Source organism: Actinia tenebrosa, unplaced genomic scaffold, assembly GCF_029948245.1.
Source record: "Actinia tenebrosa isolate PJP-AT-01 unplaced genomic scaffold, QUT_ActTen_1.0 PGA_scaffold6__47_contigs__length_16458017, whole genome shotgun sequence".
NCBI lineage: Eukaryota > Metazoa > Cnidaria > Anthozoa > Actiniaria > Actiniidae > Actinia > Actinia tenebrosa.
The window spans coordinates 12,564,032-12,586,984 of record NW_028292583.1 but is presented as its reverse complement, the minus strand read 5'-3'; the positions used below and the strand labels follow the sequence as shown (position 1 = coordinate 12,586,984).

At 43.4% G+C, this 22,953-nt stretch overlaps 2 protein-coding genes across 2 annotated transcripts; both read right to left on the bottom strand.

The window, feature by feature from the left end:
• Nucleotides 1-9: 9 nt before the first annotated feature.
• On the bottom strand, nt 10-2,927 carry LOC116286419 (glutathione-specific gamma-glutamylcyclotransferase 2-like). The gene is made up of 3 exons (XM_031692938.2): nt 2,871-2,927; nt 2,428-2,529; nt 10-772 (listed from the first exon to the last, which is right to left on the bottom strand). Exons 1-3 carry the CDS (start codon nt 2,925-2,927, stop codon nt 383-385), a joined length of 549 nt encoding a protein of 182 aa, XP_031548798.2. The 3' UTR covers nt 10-382.
• Nucleotides 2,928-3,267: 340 nt separating this feature from the next.
• Nucleotides 3,268-6,931, bottom strand: LOC116286410 (uncharacterized). The gene is made up of 6 exons (XM_031692930.2): nt 6,792-6,931; nt 6,365-6,457; nt 5,845-5,919; nt 5,495-5,563; nt 5,336-5,416; nt 3,268-4,545 (listed from the first exon to the last, which is right to left on the bottom strand). Exons 1-6 carry the CDS (start codon nt 6,892-6,894, stop codon nt 4,244-4,246), a joined length of 723 nt encoding a protein of 240 aa, XP_031548790.2. The 5' UTR covers nt 6,895-6,931; the 3' UTR covers nt 3,268-4,243.
• Between the last annotated feature and the right edge of the window lie 16,022 nt (nt 6,932-22,953).

The window sequence follows — 22,953 nt, the reverse complement described above, 5'->3', positions numbered from 1 at the left end:
TTGTTTAACAGTAAGTTGTGCATAAGTTAAACAAACAACATCTTATTCTTAAGGGAATGACGTGTTTTGAAATGGGAAAACATTACACCCAAGTCAAAGATGTCTGTTGTTAGACGTTCAGGAATAGTAACAAATAAATTCAATGAATTCCTATTTTTAAGCAATAAGCAAAACATTATTTGAATGAAAACTTGAAAGTTGCCATTGTCATATAATATGGATGCATGAAAATGAGATGCAAATGAGACAACGAGCATTATATCGGCCCGATAGCCTCACTTGTATAATTCTTAAGACAAAAGAATTTCTCAATGCGGCCTCAACTGTAATATAACAGTTGTTATGATAAAAAAACAAATTTACTAGAGTGCTTGCAGTTCCTTTAAATATTAGTATTCCCAAGACCTTCAAGATTGTTTTTCACTAACACCTCCAACTCAAACAAATGCTCATCTTTACAGTCTTCATGCTGTTTTCTTACTTCGTGCATGAAGGCAGAAAGTTTAAGTAAATATTCAGAATTCTTTCCACTGGGTCCCTCGGAATAAGCTATTTGTTTGGCAATATCAGGTAAAGGTGCGGGACCAAGATAGAAGTTATTACTGGGCGTAGCAATGTATAGCATCACCTTAATTGTAGGTGCACTGTGGTCAATAGTGTGGAGGGTTGTGTATGTCGACTTGTAGCCATCTTTCTCTCGTATGTCAAGATACATCAAGACGTTTTCTATCTCCGCAGGTTCTACTTCATATGCTACTCCCCAGACCACACCCTGGTAATGTAACATAAAAATATGAATGAAATAATAACTATCATTAATAATAAACTGATTTGATTGTGACTTCAATCCAGGGGATAGCTAGGGTGGTGGTCAATTTGACATCTAAACAAATCTTCAAATTTTTTGATGCCCTGAAACAACCTCTGGGCTGATCAAAGTCAGGGCATGGCTAACTCACAGATAGAACCCTGAAACAACCTCTGGGCTGATCAAAGTCAGGGCATGGCTAACTCACAGATAGAACCCTGAAACAACCTCTGGGCTGATCTAAGTCAGGGCATGGCTAACTCACAGATTGAACCCTGAAACAACCTCTGGGCTGATCTAAGTCAGGGCACGGCTAAATGATACATCAATTTTAAATTTAGCAAGCTTTACAAAGGGAGTTTAACTCACAAACCTAGAGAAAAACCTTTAAATCAAGAGCGAGACCCTACCAGACCTATATATTGAACTGCATAATGTGGCTTATAAATTAACTGCTAGAAACCGTGCTTTCTGGTTGGCTGGCTGTGCATGCTTCATATGCCTTGTGTTTCTCTGTAAATCGCTAATTAATAATTGCATCCAACAGAAAATAATTTTTTTTAAAAATCAATAAATCCATTGCTTCTAAATTGTAATGAAATTAAACATGATTGCTTTGTGTTTCTCTGCCAAGCAGTGATGGACAAGCTTTCCCATGCTGACTATGAGGGAATAAAACCTCTAGGAGGAGGTAAGAGAGGTTGATTTGTGTCAATGTAAGGCAATATATGGAAGTTCAATTATTTAGAAAAATTACCCTTAAATGCTGTCAAATTGTAATTTTCACCTCAAAAAACTATAGTTAAATTGTTCATTTATCTTTATCTTTACTAAAACTGTCATTTTAAAGATTTTTTGAGTTGGAAAATCAGGAATCGAAACCTGGAACGGCCCTTGGACTGGACTTCGGTAAGGTGGATCTCCGGATCGAAACACTTGAAAAACTGCTTTTCTTTGCTCAAATTGTATGGGTATATGTTAACTAGCTATTAAAACACATTTTAGCAAAGAAATTTAATTGATTAATTGCTTTTTTCCACAATCCAGTTTACCAGTGTCCAGTCCAAGTTCCCATTCCTGAGTTCCTATTCCAGTTCCATGCTTTTATGTTTCTATTTAGGCCTGACTCTGACCTCCCTTGGCTAGTTTACTGGCCTCTCTATGCCTCTGACTTGTCCAGACGCATAGATAGGCACTTCTATCAGGGCCGTAACCAGAACTTTTACAGGGAGGGTGCACATCGAATAGAATCGGACCATTGATCATTTCTTTTAACAAAGCAGAACCAAAAAAAAGGAGATGGATGACCGGACATTAAGCTTTTATGAATATATGGACTGAGGCTATTAGGCCGAGTTCCATTTTCAAGACTGAGGGCACAGTTTTTCCCTATCCAGACCAACTATAGGAAAAAATGACTATTATATAAATTTTTTTCCTGTATTTTTTTTCTTGTTTTTGTAATCGTTTTGTTTTGTTGTTTAGCGGCAAAGGATACTGGACCACGAGTGCGGGAAGATACTAACAAAATACCGCCCGCTCAAACAACCAATCAGAACGCATGATGTTTTAGGATACCAGACCAGAAAAAAATAAAAATGATTTATACTTGCACTAACCTCTTTGTCATCTAGTAAGGTTGCTACTCTACCAGGCTGAAAACAATCATAGGAGATGATTAGTATTGATATGACAATAATATCACCAATGTTAAATTTATTCTATATATTGTGCCGAGTGGATCCGCAAACTACTTTGACAATGTGATGACGAAATATATCGGCAATAAGAAGACAGACATTTAAAAAACTGATGTCTGTTTGTTTTTTACAATAACAAAAACAATAAAAACTTCTCATTTTCATAGCGATCAAAACATCCAACGGAAAGAGTGCGCACTCATTGACATCAGCTTTATCTGTCTGTCTGTCTATATAGTAGCTGCCTTAAGCATCTACATGTTCAGATTCTTTCAGTTCAACCCTGCCCTGTTGAGCTGCACCACTCAGACTTTTGGATATATTTCAAAAAGGCTACTATAAAAACCACTGCTTTTACAAACTTGCATTTTTTTAAATATATCCAAGTCTGAGTTAGGTTTTTGATTCACTGAAGCCATGATGATCCAGACATTTTGGGCAGCAGTGGTCATATAATCATGATAATGAGGGTATGTTTCATGGATATCTACAGTTGGGTATAGCCTGTTGATTCTCCAGTCATTGGGGAAGGGGGTTCAGCTCCCATCTTAACCCTTCAGGACCATCCTCCTAAACTCTCTCCAAAGTGAGAAGAACGCTTTCATATCTTAATACAAATTCAGCTACTTATTCATGTTATTTACTATTGTCCTGCAAAAAATGAATCCTTTATATGAATTTCGGAATGATGTCGGAAAACGATTGCGCGAAAGTTAAAGCTCTTTAATTAATGTGATCTTGAACATAATAAAGAAACAGTTCATTTCCAACCATTGTTTTATTTTTCTATTTCATATATCCTACAAAATTAATTATCATGATATATACAATTCAGTAATGATGAAAAGGTAAATTATACACCGTGAAAAGATGAAAAAACTTACTGACGTTTTGGACGCTAGTCCTTCGTCGGACTAGCGTCCGAAACGTCAGTAAGTTTTTTCATCTTTTCACGGTGTATAATTTACCTTTTCATCATTGCTATTTCATTAGAAACACCGACGCAGCTCACACTAGTTTTTAGCTAGTTATATCTTCTAAATTAATTTCTAGGAATCATTTCCTGTGTATATTTGGTCCATTTTCTAAAATAACTGACTTACAACTATTTTCCAGGTTGTGTGTATGTTATATGTCTTTAGGAACTAACATGCAAATTAGCCAAGAGAGAGGGGCTCTGCAGAGATGAGATGATTTTTAGCCCCTTGCCGTTGATTTTTACCCCAACCCCTCTAAAATAATATGACTGCTAAAAATCCTTTATTTAAACTACAAGTCCACAGTGTCATATATGTGGCGGTATAAGTGGATATTATAGTACATAGTTCTGTCAGCCGGTTATGATATTCACTATAGTACAGACTGCAAGTTTAGATGTGCAAGCTTTGGGTGTGACGTTTTCTCATTTCATACCACGTGTCATTCCCTTGAGAATAAGCGTTTTTGCTTGAGTTGTATCCATATCCATGTGGCTTCTCATTTGCAACAAAGAAATGACACTCTAGGGAATGATGTGGTCTGACTTGAGGTGAATTCATGAGTTGGTATAACCTAGTGTCGTTGCCATAATTTAGCCGTCCTGAGAAGGAGGATTGATATATTACAAGCGTAATGGCAGACCTACAGTCTTATAGACCATCGTCTCACTGTCAACGTCTTAGACGTTCTGTATTAAAATATTTGCAAACATTGCGAATTTACTTAACATGTACACTGTGTGGATTTGCTAGTTGATTCACGAGGGGTATTTCTTCCCACTTGGGGTGCGGCAGAACTTATAGGTAAGTCTTTGTCCACTGACTTTAGCCAGGATGTTTTTACTGTAATAATATCTGAGAGCACGACTGAGCTTGTCGTATGTCATGTTCTTTCTTTTTTTCTGTTTTCCCCACAGCTTGGCTACCATGTTGTGGTCTACCATTCTGAAGATACCTTTCTGAGGATTCCTCCAGGCAATACAGTCATCGTAATCCTTGGTTTCAAGTAGGTGATGGAGGAATTCCCAAAGGAACTGACAGTTGGCATGGGGAATGGTGTCTGAAAGAAAGAAAGAAATGGATTAATAAATGATAGTGTGCATTAATGAATGAATATAAGTGAATACATAAATGAATAAATGAATGAAAGAAAGAAAGAATGGATGGATGGATGGATGGATGGATGGATGGATGGGTGAGTGGGTGGGTGGATGGATGGATGGATGGATGGGTGAGTGGGTGGGTGGATGGATGGATGGATGGATGGAAGGAAGGAAGGACTGACGGATGGACGGACGGACGGACGGATGGATGGATGGATGGATGGGATGGATGGATGGATGGATGGGATGGATGGATGGATTGTTGCATGGATGGATGGATGCATGGATGGATGGATTGTTGCATGGATGGATGGATGCATGGATGGATGGATGGATGGATGGATGGATGGATGCATGGATGGATGCATGGATGGATGGATGGATGGATGGATGGATGGATGGATGGATGGATGGATGGATGGATGGATGGATGGATGGATGGATAGATGGTTGCATGGATGGTAGATGGATGCATGCATGCATGCATGGATGCATGGACAAACTAATGAACAAATCTATACTGTTGACAATAAAATAAAAACAAACACAGTAGGCCCAAGCAAATCCAGGTATAGTCCAAGACACACCAGACTGTTTACTTAAGATTTTAAATTCTCATAAACTCTTATTGTCTTTTCGAATAACACACATTCTTGGCAAATTTAAGTAATTAAACAAAAACAAAATTCATCTTAAAATATTAGTTTTTAAAGCAAAGGATTACCATTAATCATGATAATCATATACCTTCTTTGTTTTCAGTTTTGTCTTGTTTTGACTTTCTTTGAGTTCGTTTCTTTGGAGATTTTTGATCATAGCTTCCACACTCTGAAAAATAATTATAAAAGTTTAGCATGTTTCATAGTTGCCAAAGAAAGGGTGAATATAATAATATGTAAAACTTACTGTCACAGGGTTCGGCATTGTGTTTCTTGGCTGATTTCTGACACTTTTCACAATTACCATTCTTATTTTCTGTAACAAATTGAAACAAATTAGTTTGATGAAGTTCAACAAATGTATGTAAAATTTTCCATACTTAAAAGTGGGGAGAAGGGACAGGAAAAGGAGAAAAATGGGGTTTTTATTTTATTTTGTTGGGTGGAGACAAAAGGTATGAATCCCTTGGTAGGTGGGGTAAGTGTTGCATATGGCCTTTAAGGGGGCTAATCACTAAAGGGATGGGATGAAGAGGATGGTAGGACAAGGTAGGGAGAGTAATAATTGTTCTACTTCTCTGATGTGTTCCAGCTCACCTTGAATGTCATAAAGTTCAGCTTCAATTCCTGAATCACAGCTTAGTTCCAGGTCACTGTCTGACATAACCATGTCTATTGAAATAAGTGAAAATGAGCTATAGTGGCTCCAAACCCAAACACAGATGTTATATGATATCTCCATCTAGTCACCCCCTGCCAAGGGCGGATCCTTCAGCAGAAAAAAATGATGCTTTTTTATATTGTTTTCCGTTGTGTTGACGGAAGAAACTCAATTAGCCCCCCCTAAAATCTTGGCTGGATCCTCCCTTGCCTGCACAGAAATAATTCAAAAGGTACTGGAGTTTCCATGAAGAAGATAAATTAGAATAGGGAAGCTAATTTGTTATGTTGCAATGACATCATCAGGCATTTCTGGAATTTTATAATTGAGGGACCATCAAATGATGGTTTATATATAAGTCAAGGTAACTCGCATGTGTTATATTTTTTCAAGTTCCACCTTGGAAAGGTTTATTAGATGTATCAGTTTTTTATAATTCCACACTTTATTATTTACCTGGTAAAATAGTTAGGTCATCTTCAGATACATCTGAAAGATCGGAGCAGTAGTCTTGTAATGAGTCATCTGACAGATCACATGTGAAAGCCTCTGTTCAATCAATCAGTCAACAATGTGAGCATCTACGCTATAAGTTAAGGCCTTCACTAAGTAATATATTTCTCATTTTTATGACTAATCCCTCCTTATGAATGCCATTAGATGTCGCCCAACCTCTGCCCCACTGGCCAGCAAACCCCCTCCTGTCTAGCAACCTCACCCCCCCTCCCCCCTGCCCATCTGGGGGATCTTGTGTTCATACCTCTCGGCTGTGATATAATAATTGAAATTTCATTTTAACTATCCTTCCCACATTTGTCTTGACTGTTCTATTTTGTGCCTTAAAGAATATGAAGGCAATTTACATGGTGTCAGAATTTCACACCTTTTTCTTCTTCTTTTTCTTGCTGTTTTTCCAGGGATGTAGTTTCTACGTCGACCACAACGTCAAACTGCGTATCTTCAAATGGGCCAAATTCTGTGTCCATATTGGCTTCTAAAAATAAAAACCAGGGAAAGAAAATCTTTATATGTTTTGTGAAAATTATAGAAGATTAAGGCCCCATCCACACTATGCCGGATAAATTTGAATCCGAATTTTCATTTATTCGGTTCCATTTTGAAAATTCGTTTTCAGTGAAGAACTGTTTCAGACTGGCCCGGACTAGTGTAGCAGCAGTTAGGCGGACTCGCGGACGGTACACAATGCCAAAAATCACATATCGAAAAACACCAGCCCCCCCCTGGGTTTTTGGAGGTCGGTAACCCGCCCTACAGGGGGTCTTGCGCGATCGGCACACAGCGCGAAAGGTGCCTAACTGCTGCTCTGTTGGGGTCGTGAATGGAGGAAAAGATATTCTTTAGATATACATGGCATCCGTCAACGACATTCAAAACGAAACTGTGCGCAGGCTGGGAAATCAGGTGATGGATAACTCAGATGCGGATTTTGTCTTCGCGACGTTCATGGAGGGAAAGACAGACAGGACGATGAATCACGAGATGGCTGAAAGGATAATCGACAGAATGCCGGACGGTGACTACCGTTTGGAGTTGACGTTCGTGAAGTATTTGGACGGCGAGTGGGTGATAGAAAAGGGCCGTAATCCCATCAGGGCGTCTGGTAAGCAGAGTTTGTTCGTCTTGAATAAGCATACGCGACCAGGGGCATTGGAGGGAATTGACATGCTCTTCTATGAGGTCGCTTACCCGGTTACCGTGGTCATTTACGGTGCGTACGAGATTAAGGAGCCGGATGTCAAGAAGTTGCGACCAATGCGACATCCGGGTAATTGTGTCGGGAAGTTGGTAAGAGAGTTCTTCGAAGATTCCTCTCGTGGCGGTAAGCTTACGCCCAAGAGGAGAGAAGCCATCAGGAAATGGGAAAACGACACTCGTAAAACTGGAGGCACTATTGAGAACATCAAGAAGTTAGAGACGGCTTTAGAACGTCGCATACGCGTGAAGGATATCACGGACGGTTGCATTTACGAAGGGACGAAAAAATATGGAGGTAGAGGTGCCCCTATTGTCATCTATCAACACAACGGACACGCTTGGCGAGAACTTAGGTTCCCCAAAAAGAAGGAAACCAAAGTTTATAAGATGTCGCCGTTGGTAGAATTAGTCCACGAGAATTCCGTTTGGTTGATGGACGCGGAAGGAAGTCAGTTCATGACGCAGGATGGTACTCTCTACAGGCCCCAAGTAGAACACCAACGCATTCAAAGTGCGTGTGAAACCTTAGGGGAAGACTTTGCAGACGAGGTCCTTAGCTCTCGTAGTTTGGACTTTCTAGCCGCAAAGAAAAGGAACGGATGGAAGTCCACGCCTAAGGAATTTGGAGACATAGCAAAAGCCTGCGTAGAGCATGGTCATGGAGGTCTGTGGAACATGGAGTATGACGAGAACGAATACGTCTCCTTAGACATGAAACATTGTTACCCTGCCAGTTTTAAAGGATTGGGGGATTGTAAGGAGTATTATGACCGCTACGGACATCCAGACTCACAGTTCTTTCGTGTGTCTTTGCCAGGTAAATACGACGCCCCAGCTACGGGGTTCGTGCGGTTGACCACGTGGAAGTTAGCAAAGGGCTTACATCCAATAATTTACGCGTGGTATGGGAAACATCTGCAGGAGAAAGAATGGATTCCCATACCCCTGCTGAAGTTTCTCGAAGAGCGCGAGCTTCTCACGTACGCAGCGCATGAAGCCATACTTTGTCACTCTGCATTTACGCAATGGCTTCCGGAGCATAACCCCACCGCCAGAATCGTCATAGGAAAGTTCACCCAAGGCGCAAGAGAAGGAGAAAAGCACATGCAGCGGCGTTTGATAACCGATGACGGAGAGTTGAGCTTCCTCGTAAAACGTGCACATGAGCAAGGAACTATGGTGTCCGTAGAGAAGTGGAATTATTTCATAGAAGGCCAAGGGGAACGGCAATGGAATGCGTTGTGTTATTACCAAGATCATCGCCCGCAATATTACCATTTACGCGCCAGCATGCTCGCATATGCGCATATTAATCTATTGTCAATGCTGTTGCGGTTTGACAAAGAGGACGTTCCACGCGTGGCCACGGATTCTTTGTATGTGAAGCCCGAAGTGTTAGAAAAAATGCAAGAGTTTTACACGGAGGACGAACTCGCGGAAAGTGGTCAATGGCGTATAAAAGATGAAGAGATAAAAGCCTGGAGAGAACGTGTGGAATACCACGGGAAACACGTAAAAGGTGCCACCGTCCCCACCGTGGAGCCATTGCCATCCGTCGACGACCCCATTTCTTACCAACGCTTCTCGTACCTGTACGGGCCGGGAGGCAGCGGTAAGACCACCAGGGTTTTGGAATTATTTCCTCGCGTGAAGGTGTTAACGCCGACACACCGCCTTGAAAGAGAATTGACGGAGATGGGTTACGACGCGCAAACGTACCACAGCTTCTTTCGCTGGAACGGTCAAAAGTGGGTGCCGGAAGCAATACGCGACATACCCCCGGTGATATTATGGGATGAGATTTGCACCGTGCCATTAGAAATCCTGCAGGAATTTGTAGACTTCCTCCGCGGAAAGTGTCAAGTTATATTTGCCGGAGATCCATGCCAACCTCCTCCCATTTGCGGAGAAATGCCCCATAAATGGTTAAAAGGAATGGTAGACCATGCAGAGGAAATCAACGCCGACTACCGCAGCAAGGATCAAGTAAGAAACTTAAAGGCGGAACTTCGGGGCCTCAGTGATGCCGAGCAAAACAAGACGCTGCGTAAACGCATCCGAGCAAAGTCTTACGAGGACTTCCTTTGCGCGTGGCATCCAGAGGATTTGGTGTTGAGCAGCAAGCGCGCAGCACAATCGCGAATACAGAAAGATTTGTTAAGCGTACACCGCGAAAGATTCCCTGGCCATTTGGTGCCCGTTTGCTACAAGCCCCACGATACCCGCATGCAGAAGAGAGACGTGTGGGTGCCGGGCACCGACGTCCAACTGCGAAACGCGGTAACTCATGATAAAGTCTGGGTGCCTATGGGAAAGGTTGAAAAAATAACCTCCCATCAAGATTGGCGTTTGGGATATTGTATGACAGTCCACAGCGCGCAAGGGCTTACCATAAAAGAAACCTTATGGATCATAGACCAGCGGTTATGTTGGAGTAATTTGATATATACCGCTGTGAGCCGTGTGGAGCATGCCAAACAGTTGCGGAGGGCTTGGGGTCCGCAATTGCGTTACGATAAAACGCCAGAAGATATAGCAAAGGAGAACATTGCTAAGAAACTCCTTCGCTACAAAAGACACGACGAAGAAAAAAATATGACGTTCGACCTATGCGTGGACGACGTCTATAAGGAAGGGGCACGGTGTGCCAAGTGTAACATACCTCTACTATGGAGGTTTGACCCAAATGACGATCAGCAGTTCTCCGTGGATCGTATCAACAACAAACGCGGGCATTGCAGAGGCAACGTAAGACTGACATGCCTAGAGTGTAATCGGGCGCGTGGAGCAGCACTACTCTGAGTCTTTGGGGACTATGAGCAGCTCTTCCTTGACAAATCCGCGACCTGGGCCATTTAAGTAATACAACACGGGTTGCCCTTCCTTGGTGACGGACTTCGAAATCTCATACGTTTCCAGGGACCAGTTAGGATCCGTGGCTCTCTTACTGCCACCTTCGAGTTCCCCCGGCTGATAGAGGTATCTGACCACTATGTTGCGGGGTAGCTTTTTTTCCTTCAGTCCGACCGCCCTCGAACTTCTGACGTAGGACTTGTGTTCCACGTGTTTCTTTTTTATGGCATCCTTGGGTTTCATTCCCGTAGCCCTGGCCGCCTCGTTGTTCAAAGCCGCGACGACCTGGGGGAGCCTCTGAGTCCATTCCCTGTTGCGTTTGGAGGGATCTTCCAGCTCTTTCCAATACTGGTACCCAAAGAGGCGCTCGGCCAGAGTCTTATTGAATCTTTCGACAATGCTCTGACCCCTGTGGTACTCAGCTTCGGCTCTCCTAATCTTAGTGCTGTGGTCTTTCAGGGTCTTAGTAACCACGCCCATGAACTCTGTCCCCGCATCCACTTGCAGCAGCTTAGGCCATTTCAAAACGCGCTTATAAATCCTACCTAGGGCTTCTGCGACTTCCCCAGAATCCTTGCTGGTTATGGGTTCGGCGTCCTTATATCTGCTTGCGATATCGACTACGGTCAAAGCGTATCTATAGGTCTTTCTTCTCACCTTGTCGTGCGGTAAGAAAAGCAAATCCGCCTGATGAACTTCATTAGGGGTATTTACGGTGAAGCTGGGCCTGGGGATGTACTTGGGCACGGGAAGATAAACCTGCCAGAGGGTTTGTTTTCTTAGCCAGTTCTTAGCCGTTTCATCTGATACCCTGGCCGCGGTCGCGAGTTTCTTGATAGCCGACGCTCCTTTCCAATAGCCTTCAGGCCCATAGTAAATCCTTTTGAGTTTGTCCTCTACGCGGCCCATTATATGAATTCCAAAACGAGATTGATCTTGCGTCCGTTAAAATCCACCGTCTTTCCGTCCACCTTAATGGTGATGTTTATGCTTTCTACCAAATTAGACAAGTCATAGCTCAAAGAAATGGGAGTGTATTCTACCAGGTCAAATGGATTACCCTTAGGTAGGAATTTGGACATAAGAGAAGACTTTTCTCCATTGTTGTAACTATGGACCAAGTCGCAATAGACTTCGTAAGAGGATGCGACTTTCCATTTCACATCATATGTATTACCGCTATTTATCGTGGTACTAGTAAGGCCCAGGAGTTCTACCAATGAATTGTCCTTTAAATTAGCGCTTCCACTATTTTTCTTGAATGTCATTTCATGGGGTAATCCTGTGGTAAGAGTATATCCATGCTTTGCTAGCTCCTTAGCCAGTGTTATGGGGGTGTAATGGGAATCTGGTATTTTTGGTTTGGTGCCGGAAGTTCCGATGACAAAGCCATTAATTAAATTATACCAAGAATTGTACAAAGAGCAACTAACCAACCGAACCCTTTCCGCGCGGATGGGAGGATTCAGATAAGTAGTAAAGTTATTCTTGTCGCTTTCCAAAAAGACGATCATTATATTAGATACGCCAAAGCCACGCCTCCCGCCAGCCCTGCGACTCCTACAAAGACCAATTCATTGTCTTTTTGTTTCTTAGAAGGCTGGTAGTAATTCTTGAACTGAGGCTTTCTCATTCTAAAGTCGGGGTGCGCCTGCGCATAGAGCTTAAAGGCGTAGTCTGTGTTTTCGAAGTTCTTATCCGCCTGCATTTTGTCTTGGTAGTTCTTATCCAACCAATCCCTGTAAGCTTGTCTTTTTTCATTCCAAGCTGCCACGTCCCGCTGATATTTCTCCAGCGCTAAGTCGTGCCTCTTCCTCTCAGCGTTAGATTCTGCGTTTCTATCACCACTAACTAATTTATCCAGATATCTACCACCATAATTAGCCCCTGTAAATGCTAAAGCTGCAATAACTCCACCTGCAAGCAAACTGGCCATTTATATATTACGCCGTAGGGAGGTACTTTTCCTTCCGTAGGTAATCCTTTAGCATGATAGCCCCGCCCACGGCAGCGGTCATCTTAGCAAAATTAGCGAAGCTCTTGCTTGGGTCTTCAGTAAAGTCTTCTTTGAGCACTTTCTTACCTACCCAACCAATACCCGCAACGATGGAAGTAATAATAGCTGCTTCTTCAACAGTTTTCAACAACGCGGTCGACATTATATTACAAAGCGAGAAGGTTATTACTCCATTTCAGGGATCTTACTTTTTCTAACCTCCACGGGCGCGTGATATGTTGCGGCCTCCCACTTTACTTTTGGCTTCGTAGCCCGCCATTGTAAGTAAAGGCTGCCTGCTGCTATAGCGACTCCTAACGCGCCAATGACGTAGCCGGGATTCCAAAAGGATCCCTCTTCTTTTTCCTCCACCTTTTCTTCTTTTTTGGCTTTGTTCTTCTTGTTCATCTCCGCGAGCTTCTTCCCCGCGGCAACTCTGCCTGGAGATTTAGCCTTGGTAATCTTTTGCTCGGGCTGCTCTGCCTTCGACTCTGGTTCACTCATTTATATCTAAGGACTTGAAGGACTTGATAAGTACTTGACGACGACTTAAGGATGACTTGACAATGACTTGACTAAGTACTTGACAATGACTTAAGGACGACTTGACTAAGTACTTGACAATGACTTGACTAAGTACTTGAGGCGACTTGACTAAGTACTTGACAATGACTTAAGGACGACTTGACTAAGTACTTGACTAAGTACTTGACAACGACTTGACTAAGTACTTGAGGCGACTTGATCAGGTACCTCAGTAAGTGCTGCCTGGAAGACCTTTTCGACTTCTCTGTCCTTCTTGAAGTCCTTCCAAGATGTTCCGAAGGAACCTAGTACCTCCTTCAAGTCGACGTGCTGAGCCACGTGCAAAGCCACAGAGGCGACTGCCATTAACTTACCACACTTTAAAGACAACCACCCGCAGGTTATCTTAAGTTCTTGGGCGATGACATAGTCCTCGCTTATGTCCTTCTGTAGTTGCTCCACGTCGTCTATAGGCAGCGCAAGTCCAAGCAATTTAGTTGCAAGTCGGATAGCGGAGTCTGCTACGGCGTCCGTGGTCTTACTTGCAAGGGCAGCCTCGTACCTCTTATGGAACTTTTTGACTTCCTCTTCTGACAACTTATTAACCTGCTCATGGGTAAGTTCCTTGCCTATCATTTCTTTGCACTTCCCAGAAGACACAAGGATGTTAAGTTGTTCCTTAAGGTTACTTTCATCTAGCTGCGTGGGGACTTCATCTATCAACTGCTCAATCTCCATATATGTTAATGGAATACGGAAACCTCAAAGAGAAGATCATCTTGGAATGTTGGTGCGTCTTTAAATGCCGCATGTATTCGTGTAACTGTTCCTTGGATATCTCACCTCCATAGTCGCTTAAGATGGTTTCCAGGTCACTACGGCTCGGAGTATAAAATACGACAAGTGAACCTATGTTTTCCCTGAAGGGCTTAGAGACGCTGGTAAGCTGCTGGGAAAGCAACCAAACGCTGATATTGTCATGTCTACCGCTGAAGGCGAGTTTAACGAGCTCGGAGGTGCGTCTTTTTACGTCGTCCCCGCAGGCAATGTCATCCAGTATGAGTAGTGTCTGCGTATCTTTAGGGAATTGTTTGTGCCAAAACTTCAAATGGCTGGATAACTCGTTAGGGTCTAAGATATCCACAAAGAAGTCGTCATCTTTCACTCCTATGCCTTCCCAGGTGCGGTTATTCACGTAGGTGGGGCATAATAGCACAATATAGTCAAAGCGGTATCTAAAGGGTCCTAATAGCTGCTCCACTACGAACTGGGTCTTTCCGCAGCCGGTGGGTCCTACTATCAGAGCATTGCAGGGAATATGGTTCGGATCCATTATATATACGATGGACCCAGTGGAAGCAGTAAGAAGGATTGCCGCCGACGCAAAAGATAAAAGAGACACCATAGAAATGCAAAGGGAGGAGATCGATCGGCTGCGGGAGCGCGTGCAGGAATTGTATGATGAAATGTGCAGCCTGAAGCGCGCGGAAAGGTTTGGTGCGCTTTTGACGATGGCCGGTTGGGCAAAAGAAAGCATTAAGGACTTTATGCGATATCCGCTGTAGAGTCGTTTAAAAGACACTTCAGAATGTTAAGTATAAGGTTGTTAAGGATGTCTGCATGTGCTGTTTAAAAGACACCTTAGAATGTTAAAGATAAGGTTGTTAAATTGTTAAGGATGTGTGCGTGAGCTGTTTAAAAGACACCTTAGAATGTTAAAGATAAGGTTGTTAAGGATGTCTTGCATGCTGCTTTAAAAGACACCTAAGAATGTTAAGCGTATGGTTGCCAAATTGTTAAGGATGTCTGCATGCTGCTTTAAAAGACACTTCAGAATGTTAAAGATAAGGTTGTTAAATTGTTAAAGATGTATGAGTCATTTAAAAGATGTCTTAGAATGTTAAAGATAAGGTTGTTATATCGTTAAAGATGTGCTGTTTTCATTAAGAATGGGATTTACACAAACCTTATTCTGAGACATCTCTTAAAATAGTAGTCTTAACAATATGACAACCTTATACTCAACATTCTAAGGTATCTTCTTTTTCTTTTAAACAGCATCCTTAACAATTTAACAACCTTATCTTTAACATTCTAAGACATCTTTTAAATGACTCATACATCTTTAACAATATAACAACCTTATACTCAACATTCTTAGGTGTCTTTTAAAGCAGCATGCAGACATACTTAACAATATAACAACCTTATACTCAACATTCTTAGGTGTCTTTTAAACGCAGCTGTATGCTCCTGCAGACTTATTTTAAAAGACACTTCATAATGTTAACAATAAAGTTAAAAATACGTTATATTGTGGTTAAGATACACTTAAGTATAAATGAACTGTTCAATGTGTAAAAAGGTGTTCAGCACCAAGCAAAGACTACAATACCACGTTCGTCGTGGCGTTTGCACAAAGAAACCAATTAGTAAAGTTTGTAAGGATTGTGGTAAAGAATTCAGCACCGTTCAAAAGATGCGACAACATCAAGACAAACGCATTTGTGGGCTTTGCAAGGGCTGTAATAAGGAATTTCCTAACACCTCCGAGCACCTGAAAAGGGGCGTCTGTAAAGAAAGCAGACAGTGTAGTTTCTGTAATAAGATACTAAGCAGTCGTCAACGTTTACAAACGCATCGGAAAACACATGAAGTCAACTATCGATTTCTCTTTGGGAGCTACGACTTGGAAGGCGTGGATTGCCACCAATGTGCGGATATGATGTGTCGCTGCCCGCATAAAGAGGATTACTTAAGGAATCGCATAGATTACCATAAGAAGATAGTCCGTACTTACCCCTCTTTCGAACGCGCAGAATGCGTTCCGTGGACTAAAAGGGAGTATTGGAGGCAGGAGTGCGATCGTTGTGGTTGCATCAGAGAAGAGGAACATATCTTCAACTGCCTCGACAAATAAACGTCCTTAACAATATAACAACCTTATACTCAACATTCTGAGACCCTTTTAGAATGGGGTTTGCGCAAACCCCATTCTTATTCTCATTTATTATTATTAAGAAAAATAAGAACCCCTTTAAAGGTATATGCTAGCCTACGCAGCCGCAGGATTCCTAATCACCCTTTCAATATATGGACTGTATTACGTGCGAACTACCAGCTGATTGCATTACGCCCCCAAAACCGCGTAAAAAATACACCTGCCTTCATTGCGGCAAGGTATTTCTTGAAGGATCCCATCGGTGCTCCGCGGCAGACATTACGAATGCAGAGGACTCTCAGGCTCATACTTGACTACGTCAAATACCCACCTGCCATCCTTTTTACCATGGCTCATAACATGGGTAACGTCCTGCCCTTCGATGGCGTACCTTATCCTATCGGGCGCCCAAAGGGTGTATGTTCTTTTTTTATTCTTTAAGACCAAACGCAGGCGGTCCAAGTCTTCAAAGACCACATAATTCTTTATCTCGTAAATCTCCCCCACCTGCAAATCGCGCCAGTGCGTTTGTATAAACTTTAACTCGTTAAATTTATCCTTGTCCATATATTCTATGAAATATCTTTAAGTGTGTTGCCAAAGTCTCCGAGGTTTTAAAGCCCTTACAACACCACCTGCAGGGAATTCGTAGGTGTTCAGCATACGTAGTGATCTCCCTGCAAATGACATCGTAGTCGCTGCTTATGAGCACCTTATAGCCGTTTTCTTCATACCTCTGTAAGAGTAGTTGCTGATCCTCAGATAACCTGCCGTTGCCTTTTGGGGTCTTTAGCTCTATGCAGAATCCACAGTAATGCGTATGCGCATTCAAGATCATTAAGTCGGGTTGACCGCGTTGATATCCTTTCTGCCAGCACTTTATACGTTTGCCGTCCGAATCCTGCAGTTCGCCTAGACCAGGGGCTATGAGCATTTGGGGGTAAAACTTGCGGATGTAGTCCACCACCTTTTTATGCAGGTCAAACTCATTTTCTATTTTGAATACCAACTTGTTTGGACCGTCAAAGCGCTTGTCTATTGCATATTTACCCGTCTTACGCAGCGCGGGTAGGACTTCCTCAAAGACCCAATCACGAAACTCCACAGCTTTGGGTAGTTTGGAGCTAAATATCAGTTCGTACAAACCAGGTTCGGATATAAACACGGCATTTGGTTGCGTAGTAAAGGAGCGGTGATTCGCAGCCCCTTGTAGATCAACCCATCTTTTCTGGTATTTCTCAGATACGTGTGCTCTAATTGCATCTCTAGGGCGCTCATAGCCCAACGCCAAAGCCACCTCCTTCGCTTTGAAGTACAAAGTTTCGCCTTGCACTATGCATTGCAGTTTCGTACCGTTGTTTTCAAATATTTGCAGCATTGTATATCTAAGAAATATTTTAACCCTAATATGCAACGCTCTTTAACTGATTCATTTCCACGCTCAGTTGCGCGTCAGACACGACGAAGACGTAGCAGTTTATATTATCACCGTCGCCCGCACTGGCGTTTTTGGTGCGCTTGATCTCCAATGTTATGCCGTCCTGCGTATTTACTAGACGTAAACCCTGGCCATGTAGGTCTTCGTCGTTAATGGTGCGCATATCAATCCACAGCGCATACTTATCCTTAAAGAATTCCTCGGGGCTAATTTGGTCGCCAAACTTGCGCATTGCCTCCCTGTACACATCTGCGGGCTTTATCCCCTGCGAGTAGACCTTGTTTGGAACGCCGTTGATATTCACGTTGACGTTGGTAATGTTGGGGTTATGAAAGGCCTCGGAGTCGCGCTTACCGGCCTCATAGGGTTTGGCAAACACCAACATCAACCCCGTGAGACTTCTTCGGGGGAGGTTAATGCTTTGGTTAATAACCTCATCCGTCTTATCCAGGAAGCTAAACGTCTTATGCATCACTACGTGGTCGTATAAGAATGCCTTTCCGGAGCTGTATTCCATGCCGGCGCTACGGGCCAGCTCTTCGCTGTACACGGTTTCGTACTGTAATTCTAGATTAGTGATAGAATAAGGATCCACGGCTCCACTGATTGCGCTGTCCATGCCTCCTAGAATGTTCGTAGTGTCCGCCAAGGTTACTTCAAACTGTAACTCTGCCAATTGTCTGGGGTAATACACGCCATGGTTCGTAATTACTTCAAAGTCCAAAGGGATAACGTATTTGGTACCGTACGCAGTTACTACCCTTGTTGCGTCTGCTACTGCGGTCGCATCGCCGGAGTCAGTAGGCGCCGGGTTAGTGTCGCTGCGAAGCTTACGAAGGATAACGCTTCCGATTCCCTGCTCTATCTTTTGTGCACGGTCAAAGGCTGTTAGCCATAAATCTTTATACGTGGTGTACAGATCGTACCTATTCAAATCTAAGAGGGATTCCCCGGCAAACTTGATTCTCATCTTAGAGACGAGGTTCCTACCCACGTTATTGACGGCATAGCGCTTGTCCTTGGTGCTTGGTTGTATTGCTAGGTCAAACCTTAACGCCAGGGTGCCAGGAACCAATACTAGGTTATCCGTTAGGCGGGGAACGCCCACATACAGGGTTTCTCCAGGTTTAGCGCTGCTGGGCGTGAATGTGACCCGGTGAAAGGTGCGTTCTGCTTTCAGTCCGCCAACCTGCTTAGGTAATACGTTGGGATTTAACTTTGAGCTTATCATATATAATGGAAGTAGAAGGAACGGATTTTGATCCCCTTACCGAAGAAGGTCAAGTCGACATTAACGATGAAGAATATGAGTCTTTACTTCCTAATGACAATGTAGACCCCCGAGGCCTTTTTGAGAAATTGCTGAACAAGTATGGCGTCAGGGCCAGCGATGCTATGCGTTCTTTGAGAGATAAATTCAAGTCTAAGAACCCCCACACGCCCATTCCAGAATACTTACAAATGGAATCCCTTGGCGTGCGGTCGGACTTAATAGCGAACATCATCGAGGACCTAAGGGAGCGATACCCAAACATAAACCTGGCTCTCTTAGACATCCAAATAGGAGACAAAGGGCAAGTTCAAGTTAGAGAATCGGGTAGGGAAAAATGGCACAACCTGTATCAAAGGAAGAATTCCAGCCTGCTTAATAACCAGCTTCCAAAAGGAGTCACAAATGCGCTGGGAGCGCCCAACTTGACGATGCTAAGCACTTCGACTCAAAGGGATACAGAAGTTGCCAGGGAGGCCTTTGTTAGTCGCCTTTCACTGCCGGGTAGCGAAGATGCCCTCAGATCCGCAATCAGACTGCAAGAGGAGCGTCAAGAAAGACTTAGCCAATTGGGGAGCGACGAGACTGCTGAAAAGGAAGCACTTAAGAAGGAAATACAGGAAAATAACATAACCATCGATGACCTTACGCGACAACTTGATGACGTAACCAAGGAAGAAGGCGGTATCGTCAGTCGCTTCGAAGCCGTCCAAGAGGAAAACCAAGCATTGCAGGAACGTATAAGAGAATTGGAAGACGAATTCATTAAACAAAATGAACTAACTACTAAAAGCCATGCCGACGAAATCGTAGACTTTAGGAATAGACTTTCTAAGGCATTGGACGAAAAAAGCGACGCAAGGAATCAGCTAAGGGCTGCTTTGAATGAAGCGGCGGGAAAAAACACGGAACTACAGCGCTTAGGACAAGAATTAATGGAGTCTGTTGACAGAGAAAGGCAATTGATGGTGGACAAGGCAGTGGCGGAGGAACAAATACGGCAACTTCGACAGGCCGTCGAAGACTTGGAGTACGAAATAGATCGACAGCGAGTAATAATCGAAGATCAAACTCGCCCTGAAGAAGAAAGGGAGGCAGCCCAAAAGGAAGTAGAAACCCTTCAGGAAAGACTGGCGGAATTACAAACGCAAATAGAAGGTAAGAAAAAGGAGCTGGGGCTTACCACCAAGGAAAAGATAAAAAGAGCCCTTTTGAAGTATGGCGTTCCGCTGGCGTTTGCGGTTGCTATTTCGAGCGTAGTAGGCGTGATCTTGTCCGCGCTTAAGGCTACAGGCGCGGGCGTAAAGAAATTAGGCAATGGGCTGACGGACTTGGGAAAAAAGATGGCAGCCGGTCTTCCTGGGCTGCTGGGTTCGGTTGTTTCCTTGGCACTTAGGGCCGGCGGAGAACTGCTGAAGTTCGTGGGGAATAACATTTGGATCCTCGTAGTAGCTATTGGAGTGGTACTCCTGAAGAAGATGAAGGGTTAATCTTATCCTTGTATGTTATGTCGGGCTTATCGTCGTCAGCCGCACGAGGCGTCCTCGACTGGGGATAAGTAAAGATAGTATTAGCTCCGCCTTGGTAATGCGGAACTAGCGGTATGGCAGTCATGGTGCTAATGGTTCTATGATTGTAAGCATCATTAGGGTTATTGGCGCGCCCGTCCATGCTATTTATGTAGGCCACACCACTACTACCTTTACCGTCGGGGTAAATCTGTAACTTAGCATACTTACAATTAACCACCATTTGAAACGTGACCGCGTGAAACGACTCGCCGCTAAATGGATATGGTTGCACCGTAAAATGAGTAGGCCTCCGAACATTAGTTAACGTTCTAAGGGGCGTTAAAGGTTCATTATTCTCGTCAATCAGCCTAAATCCTATAATACAGGTATACGCTTGGGTAATGTCAATGCTACAAATGATCAATGCAAGGCCTCCAACTTCAACCCACATCCCAATATCGCACCAGGCGCGATCATCGTAAGTTTCATCCTTCAAGTGATAAACGTAATGGGTTTCCTTCCGATGTGGATTCATATATTTAAAGACTAAGCACCGTAAGAGTGCTGATGGTTGCGTGGTTATAAGGCTGATCTCTTTGATCCTCTATGCTATTCACGCAAACGCTCCCACTGTCGTCTACGCGTATTTGTAGCTTTACCTTTCCATGACAGTCGGTAACCATATGAAAAGTCCAAGTCGTAAGATTCTCAGCGCTATTCGTCGGTGGTTCTACGGAGAAATGTACAGGCTCCCTGTTGTTTGTCTTCGCGCGCATAGGCTGCAGTACGCCATTGTCATCGCAGAAACGAAATCCTACGTTGGCATGGCTGCTCGTGCCAATGCAAATACTACAAAGGATTAATTTCTTCCCTGAGTAGTTCAAATTCACGGACATGCCCGTGACATCAACCCAAGAGCTCTGGGTGTATTTTTTCTCGCCTGTGTAAGTCGTATAGACACAATCTACTCCAGCTACGTAGGGGTTGTTCATCGCCATATATAATAGCTCAGACCAATGCTTGCAGCTGCTAAGCCGGCTTTTAGTAAGTTATGGTCATATTCCTCGGTAACCTTCTTTACTGGTTTCTTTGGTGGCTTTTCTACATGCGCCTTCTTTGATGGTTTTTCTACCTCTTTTTTTGGTTTCTCTACGAAGTGAGTAATGCCCTTGGTCATGTCAGAGTTCACGTCATTCACCCCAAACTTCATATCCTTAGTAGCTCGCTGCAGCTTGTTGTTATAACCCACAACGGAATTGGTGTTAATAACCAAATTACTTGGCATTAACCAACAACCAGGCGACAAAGCGTAATCCAGTCGCACTTTAGACTGCTGCACCGCTAATTGATATCTCTGCACCGACTTGGATATGTCATTTTCTGTTATTGCAGACTCAAATAAAGTTAGGAATTCTTCTTGTGTTTCCCGCGAAGCACCTTGGAATCCAACGATGGGGCTGCGGGTATTTACCTGCGCTCCTAAGATGCAGTACACGAATGCTTCAATGCTGCGGTTAATCCTGGCTAGGTTTCTTAGACCTTTTCCTTTCATCAACACGAATGGATCCCAAGTGCCGAGGTAGTTCGATTGGATTCTGGTAATTAATGAATTATTACTCTTATCACCACCCATATCACCGAACTCTAACTCATTACTTGGGTATTCCTGATGTCCGTAGTCAGCCGGCTTCTCACCATTGGCACCCCAAACGTAAACTATACCCAGCCCATGCGTCTTACCCTCCTTATAACGAAAGTCTCTTTGCTGTGGTTTTGAACTCATTAATTAGCCTTTCTAGGGCTGCGGCGTCATATCGATTATTCATTGGATTAAATGCCTTATCTCCCGGTAAAGGTACGTTAAGCTCCTTCAACAACCTCCTTACCGTAAGGCAACGTGAAACCGCATAAATGAAATGTGAAACATGTTCGCGGCAACACCACAACCTTTAGTGGCGGCCCAGACAGCAAAGTTTAACTGCTTGCGGCCAATATCGCATATTGGTCCTGCTAACCATTTCCCTGGCCTCTTTACCCGACGTATGCTTTAAACATCGTATCCCCATAGATATTCCTTACTACTATGTCCAAATGATTGCTTACCCACTGAAATCTTCAGGAACGTTACCATCGTTTCAAAGTCGTTTACACCACCTTCGGCGTCGTAAAATGGATAATCCTCCTTGGTCATTAATAGATTCCTTGGAAAATTGGGTTGTAGCTTCCTGATGCAACCGGCGTAGGCTTGGGTTTTGGTGGCCTTTCTTCATGAACGGGGCGTACAATCGTCAATCGCTGCACCTGATTACCTACTTGCTCCAGCTTCGAATGTTCCAAGTCTGCATTGCTGTACATTCTGGAGCCGTTAAAGTAAATCCCATCGGATCTCCTTTCGAACATACTAGGGTCTGCGTACGAAACATCTTCCTAAAGGCCCTCCAGTTGGCATAATGCCATGTTGTTGTGATGTGGCTGCTCCTCTATGTTATTTCCAAAAGCGTCGTACATTAGTATATAATGGATGTTATAACCATCAGCACCTCCACTTTATCCTGATTTACCTAAGGAGGAACCTAACGAATTAAACGCCGAGAACTTTCGTCTGAATAAAGCGAACTTAATACTGGCTTACTTGGAAGGGCAAGCGAAAACACTACGAAGAGGTTAGGAAAAAGTACGCCAGAGCCGAAGCATACTACATAAAATCGCGATAAACTTCCGGCTCATGTCCGTGCGTTAACAAGCCTCGTTGCTACTTCGCTTAACCGGGCCTGGAATAGTCCATTGGCATTCCT